At 53.5% G+C, this 7,049-nt stretch overlaps 1 protein-coding gene across 1 annotated transcript in view; it reads right to left on the reverse strand.

Moving 5' to 3' along the window:
* MCM5 (minichromosome maintenance complex component 5) overlaps window positions 1–6,967 on the reverse strand; it is a 9,028-nt gene extending 2,061 nt beyond the window's left edge. The window contains 12 exon segments of the mRNA XM_008943125.1: window positions 173–376; window positions 1,297–1,362; window positions 1,646–1,789; window positions 2,553–2,664; window positions 2,839–3,010; window positions 3,627–3,793; window positions 3,889–4,044; window positions 4,981–5,153; window positions 5,586–5,714; window positions 5,826–5,952; window positions 6,812–6,874; window positions 6,876–6,967. Coding sequence (XP_008941373.1) covers window positions 173–376; window positions 1,297–1,362; window positions 1,646–1,789; window positions 2,553–2,664; window positions 2,839–3,010; window positions 3,627–3,793; window positions 3,889–4,044; window positions 4,981–5,153; window positions 5,586–5,714; window positions 5,826–5,952; window positions 6,812–6,874; window positions 6,876–6,967 — 1,605 coding nt within the window.
* Between the last annotated feature and the right edge of the window lie 82 nt (window positions 6,968–7,049).

Consider the following 7,049-nt stretch of genomic DNA (forward strand, 5'->3'; position numbering starts at 1 on the left):
AAGTCTCGCTCCTCGTTGTGCTCGTCCTTGACGATGAAGATCATGTCAAATCGGGAGAGGATGGTGGGCATGAAGTCGATGTTCTCCTCGCCCTTGGTCTCATCCCAGCGCCCAAAGACGGAGTTGGCAGCTGCCAGCACCGAGCAGCGGGAGTTGAGCGTCGTCGTGATGCCTGCCTGTGGGTGGGAGGAGAAATGGATGGGGTCCGCTCCTCGTTGTGCTCGTCCTTGACGATGAAGATCATGTCAAATCGGGAGAGGATGGTGGGCATGAAGTCGATGTTCTCCTCGCCCTTGGTCTCATCCCAGCGCCCAAAGACGGAGTTGGCAGCTGCCAGCACCGAGCAGCGGGAGTTGAGCGTCGTCGTGATGCCTGCCTGTGGGTGGGAGGAGAAATGGATGGGGTCAAGATCACGTAGTGCCACAGCAGGGCTAGAGGGCTATTAACACCTCGTGAAAGGTCCAAGGCAGTTGAGGCGCATCCTCAATCACTTGCATTTAAATAAAATCCCTTTAAGCAGCACCCAATTGCACTGTAAAGGCTTCACACTGGAGAGGGGGTTGGCACAGGAGCTACATGGGGCTGGACCCACATGTCCTTCTGGAGGAGGACTGGCTCCAGCTGAGACTTGAACAGTAACATCATTTAAAACCTCATGGCAAGGGCAAGGACACAAAAGACCCCAGGCAAGTTTGCAGTCTGAGGCAGAAACTGGGCAGCCAGGGCTGAGTGCCCCTGGTCAGCCCCAGGGGCAAAGTGTGTGTTTCCAGCTAGCTGGGCAAGAAAAAGCCTTGTTGGGAGCTCTGTTACCATAAACTGAACAGCTAAGGGGTGAGACAGAGTGACCAGGAAGGAGAAGAGGTGCTCAAAAAAAAGGCTGAGCAGTGGAAATGAAGAGAAACTAATTTGAGAGAAAATCTGGCACCAGATGTCAGGCAGTTTCTGTAGGTCTTCTGAGGGGGTGGAGAGCAGTAGGAAGGAAGAAAAAGTAACATCAGGCTGTGACACAGGGACACCACCAAAACTACTAAATCTAGAGGAGCAATGGACAAGAAGAGCAGAGAGAGCTCATTTCAGTCCTGATGAAGTTCAGGCTGTCTGAAAGAAGACAACTCAAAGCCTATAGGCAGGGCTCAGCAGTCTCAGATCAGAGAGACCACTAACCATCAGAATCACTGCTTGGATTCTAAAACGTGCAAGTCTGGCAAAAGATGCATGACCACTGGTTGCCAGGCTCTCAGAAAGCCAGTGGCCAGTCAGGGTCTCACCCCAGCACAGCACGTGCCCACAGCTCACCTTAGCAATGGAAATGGTCTGCTGCTCCATGGCCTCGTGAATGGCCACACGGTCATCCTCTCGCATCTTCTCACCCAGGGTGGCAGAAAGGAGGCAAGGAGGAAAAAAAGTCATCAGTCACCTACACTGGACACCCGCTCACTGCCTACAACCTGCTACACACCCACTGCCACCAATCCCCAAGGTAAGGCTCTGTAAGGACCTCTGCTCAAGAGCACACGACATAACCAGGACTTCCCTCCAACTTCCCTTGACCTTCCCCGAAAGTGAGGCAATTGCAGAAGTCCCTCTTTCTCCAGGCTGTGCCAGGAGAAGCTGGTAGCCCAAGGGCTTTCTTCCCCACGGGTACCTTGTCGAACTCATCGATGCAGACCACACCCCCATCTGCCAGCACCATGGCTCCTCCCTCCATGAAGAAGTTCCTGGAGGAAGGGTCACGGATCACCGAGGCCGTCAGACCAGCAGCACTGCTGCCTTTCCCAGAGGTGTACACCTAGCAGTGTGGGACAAGGAAGGGGACAGCACGTCAGTCACTGTGGGACCCAGGAGCCCACTGCACCAGCTGGAGTCCAAAGCACTCCCAGCACCACAAAACCCAGAACTGCTGGAGGAAACGAAAGGGCCTCCAGGAAAACCTCTCAGTACCTGCCCAAGGCAGACCTGCTGGGCACAGGGCATGACTATTGCCTAATCCCAGGCCTCAGACTCGGCAGCTGGGATGCACTGGAGGGCTTGCAGACACAGAAATACAGGTATTAAGTACAGAACAGGGAGTGATTCATTGTTTGGTGGACTGCTGCATTAGATTTGTTCTCCCCCTGAAGAAACAACGCAGTCAGAGCCCGAGTATAATAGAGACTACAAGAAAACACAGCTGAAAATATAATTTTGTGCCTCGGCTCAGCCTGGAGGTCCATGCATGAGATGCAGTCAACTTCATTTGTCCTGACCAGCCAGCCTCTCCTCTGATCAAGTCTCAACAATACAAAGCAGCACCAGTCACATCTTTGGATGTCTGCAAATAGCCTGGCTCATATCATAACGAAAGGCACTATCTGCTTCCCCCTCGTCCTCCACCCTGCACCTCATCTCCTCCAGGCTAGCACCAGAAACGGCAGCTCATGCCTCTCTCAGCCAGACTAGCTGTGGATGCACAGGCAGGTCTCTGCTGTGACCACGGGCAGGTCTTCGGTGCTGTGCAAGGAGCAGAAGGAAGAAATGAGCTGCACCACACGTGGGCACCTCAGACCACCCACCCCAATGGGCGAACACTTCTCAACAAACTTCAGCAGCTGGGATTTGGCCGTGCCAGGGTCTCCTAGCATCAGTAAGTTGATGTCTCCTCTGCGGGTCAGCCCATCCGGGAGCCTGGAGAGACAGAGTGGGAAGAAGCGAGGGAGGAGAGACGATGAGCCTTTCTTTTGGTAACAAAGCATTGCTGACAAGTGCCAGCTGGCTGGCAGCACCACCAGAAGACTAGGTGGGCTTTGTGTCACACTTTACACCCTTGGCAGCACTCTCCCCAGGCTGACGTTCCCCCACCTCTTGCGGGAGCCCCCGAAGAGGAGGCAGGCGATGGCCTTCTTGATGTCGGTGCTGCCGTAGATGGAGGGGGCGATGCTCTTGGCAATGGTCTCGTAGACGTTGGGCGTGGCAGCCAGGTGACGGAGCTCCTCCTCTTCCTGAGGGGTCACTGACCCAGCGAAGCTGTGTCCTGCATGGGGGTGGGAATGGCCCAACAGCCAACAAGTGGATGCCTTGAAGTAAATGACACGACTCCCCCAACACCCGCTACCGCCAAAATCCCTCCTTTAAGGTCATTCCAAGTGCTGCCAGGTGGGAAGGGTGGAGAGGGAAGGCATGTGCTAGCCCAGCAAGGCAGGCTGTGTCCTTAGAGGCTGGTAGGAAAAGGCAAGGATCGTAGGCAAAGCAGCTCTGGAGGAACCAGAGAGGAAATTACAATGAGGACCATGTTTTAAATACTTTACTCAATTTTAACCATCGACTTCAGCCCAGATCCTCAGGGATGGCTAAGCAGATTCCCACTAAGATCAATAAGATAAAAGCACTTAAATACCCTAGAGGGCTCAGGCTGAAGCCTCCTCAGTTGATATCACCAAGAAAAAGTCATACATGACACAATTATAGAGCATCCAGGGCAAGTTAGACCCCTGGACTGACTTGAGCCCTCTGCTATATAAAGCAGCAGTGAAGGACTCAGGCTGTGACTTCAAATGGTCCTCGCTGAAGGACAATGTCATTCAGGAAGGGGGCTTTCCCAGCATGAGGCTGCCAACACAGACCAGACAGGCATCAAAACCAGGCCTCACCTGAGCCCTCCACGTCCACCTGAACGCCCACCACGCGGATGTAGGCGCTTCGGATGCCCACTCCCACATTGTCACGGCTTCTGTGCTTGCTCTGGGCAGACTTCTTGATGGAGTAGATGCCCATGATAGTGACTCTGTTCCCTGGGACCACTTTGTCACACAGGTACCTAAGAGGAGGAGGGGGAAAGCAGAGGGTGGTGGCAGGAGGAAGGATGGCACCAGTGACACCTGTGGGGTCAGGGTGGGGAGACCACGCTGGTACCTGTCGCAGTAGAGCTGCAGGTGCCGGGGCATCTCCCCGTGTGGGACAGCATCTGGGGACTCCTGCAGCTTCAGGATCTGGAAGTCCACACACTTGCACTTATCTGGCATGATGAAATAAGGGTCCAGGGGGCACTTGGGGCGGCCGGCTTGTTCTCTGTGCAGAGAGATCAATCAGGGAAGGCTGCTTGGCACTCAGGAACCATGTCCAGGAGCCCCCTTGTAGACAGAGACAGAGCAGAGACTCGAGAGCAGCCGCCCCTCTGAGCAGTCCCCACAGTCAGGCAGGACCAAACCAAAGGCTCACCAAAGCTTTCTGTCTTGCCTTCAGCAGCTGCCAGAAGTGGGCACAAGAACAAGCCAAAGAAAGGGTGATACTTGCCTGAATACTCTCCCTGCCTCCCCCCTCTCCCCTGCTAGCTAAGAGCAGGGAGGAAGATAATTCATTAATTACCCTGAAGGTAACAGCACAGACTCAACAGCATGCAGGGCATTTTTCTTTATAACCTCACGCACGAAGCAAATGTTAAGTGGTTTCTGGTGAGAAAGCAATTAGCAATGCGACAAGGCTGCCATCAACCTCCCAGCCTCTCGAGATGTATCTGCCTTGCTAGACTCCAAGCTCTCCAAGAGAAGGATCACCTCTACATCCTGCTGCCACCTCAGTGCATCACTACTGATGCCTGACTCCACGCAGGCAGGGACAGGGCTTTCAGGGAGGGTGAGACAAGAGTGCTGCTGCACTCCTGCAGTCCAGGATCAGAAGCCAGGCTCCATGCAGACCACACGCAAGGACGACCCCTATCCCAAAGACCTCTCACACTGCGTTAGAGATAAGGTGCAGCACACAGATCCTGGTGGGCATGAGCCCAAAGACACAACCCACCAGGATCAGCCTGCACGAGAGCCACAGCTCACCACACACAGGGGCACCAAGAGCTGTGAAGCGTGACTGCGAGGTTAGTGGCAAAGGTTCCTTACGGGAGGTAACACAAAACAACCCCCTCGGGAGGGGGACCAGAGAAGCAAGAAGTTTGTCTGGAAAAGTGAACAACTTAATAGGAAGAGAAGGGGAGAGAGGCCAGGTCCTCACGTGTTGCACTTCCTGGGCAGGGCGTAGCCCTCCAGGCCCGGGCGCACGGCGATGTTGTGGATGGTGTTGCGGCAGCTGCGGCACTGGATGGCGATGCGGGTCGCCTTGGCTCGCACGGGGGTCGCTGCGATCACGATCCCGGGGACCTTCACCAGGTGGGACATCTGGTCTGACTGGAAAGGGGAAAAAAAAGGGGAAGGGAAGGTGAGGAAGCCATCGCTCTGGATGGATAGATGGGAAGCTAAAGAAGTTGATAATCTATTCTTATTACAAAATACGGCTCATTCTTAGCTATGTTTCCCACATTCATGGGACTGAGGTACCAGAGACAATACGATTCTTTTGCTCCACGATGGCAGAGGACTGTTGTATGACTTCAGCCATGCTGATTTCAAAGCAAGACAGAAAAGGACAAAACTCAGAACATGACTAACAGCAATAACGTCGCCACAGCAGCAAGCAGCGGTAACAGTCTTTGCAGTCAGATTTAAGTTGCAGAGTATCCATGCCCTCAACTACGTGATCAAGTACGAGAAGCTTCCCTGCAACCACACCAACACACACGCACGCCCTGCCACTGGCTGCTCCCTGCAGATTCACCTCACCTTCAGGCTGCGGATGCTGGCTGCATTGGCATCTGACCTCAGCATCACCTGGATGTCCTGCAGAGTCTCCTCCCCTGAAGGCCGAGGACGGGTGACCTCATCTGCAACCTCTTTTGCTGCTTCTTCCAACTAAAAAAGGAACAGCTAGGCTGTTATGGTTATGCTACAGCATATCACCAGGTCTGCTCTCACAACAGGACAATGTCAGCGTGCCAGGCTGCCAGCCTCCTCCATCCTTACCAGCTGCAGGTGCTCTGCTGGTTGCTTGTACAGATAGTCAGCAAGATCTTCATCAAAGCTTGCCAAGTCTTCCATCTCCACCTCCACCCAGTACTGACCCAGGTTATAGTGCCGTTTAAGCTCATCCCTGGAAGGCAGCAAACAGTGAATGTTTGCAGGGCACAAAGCACCAGCCACCCACAGTGACCTTATGACAAGGTAGGAGGAGAAGGCAGGTTCTGCAGGGAGTGCTTGGTTTGGGAAGCATGCAGGAAATCCAAAAAAAAAAGAGTGCCAAGAGAAGCACAGGGGGACCTGGGCAAATCATTTACCCAAAACCACTTTGACATGTGACATAAGACCAGTGCTTACAGTGACAATGTGAAGTATAGTGCTAATTGTTTCCTAGAGGTAAATGACCAGACAGGCACTAGAAAACATCTACACAGAAAAATAACTATTATATCTAAAATAGGATTTAAAAAAAGGAAGTAATAGCATAGTGAGCAATGTTCTCCTTACAAAAAGCCTGAGTGCACAAAATTCAGAGATGAGAAGGAAAGACTGTTCCAGCCTTTGCACAATACATCTCTGTGTTCTCTCACAGTTGTGTCTCCAAGCTGCACTGGCAAAGGGATGGCCAAAGGAGCCTCAGAAGGCACACATGGGCAGTGCTGCACTGATTTTAATGGATACAGGCAAAACTCCAGACCAGAAAGACCTAGAACTTGAAGACAGATCTCGAATTTCAGAACTAGCTGCAAGCTTGGCAGTGCGGGTGCCTCCATTGCTGCCCAAAAATTTGTGAGAACAGCAGACCTCAGTTTTCCTATAAAGAGGAACAACAACATTCCTTATACAGACAAGGAGCTCTTTACAACCTAAGGGAAGAGAAACGCTGACGCGCCGTTGGGGTGTGCAGAGCAGGAGGTGGGTTGCAGCAGCAGACCGGACGCGCAAAGAGGAGCGGGCAAGGCTCAGAGGCAGAGAAGGGGTCGCGGCCGCACCTGTATTTGAAGGTGAAGCCCGTCCGGTCCGTGCCCACCCGGTACTGCCTTGACCCCTTCTGGCACCTGCGACTTCCGACCCTGCCCCTCGTCCGCCGAAGCATCCCCCCCAAAACTGTCGCTGTAGTAAATGCCGGGGTCGTCAAATCCGGACATGGCGAGTGCCGCTACCCTGCTGGGGTGGGGGGGAGATCGCGGTCAGACCCAGACACCCCATCCTCCTCCTCCTCCTCCTCCT

This window comes from Merops nubicus, unplaced genomic scaffold (assembly GCF_000691845.1).
Source record: "Merops nubicus isolate BGI_N331 unplaced genomic scaffold, ASM69184v1 scaffold21546, whole genome shotgun sequence".
Lineage (NCBI taxonomy): Eukaryota > Metazoa > Chordata > Aves > Coraciiformes > Meropidae > Merops > Merops nubicus.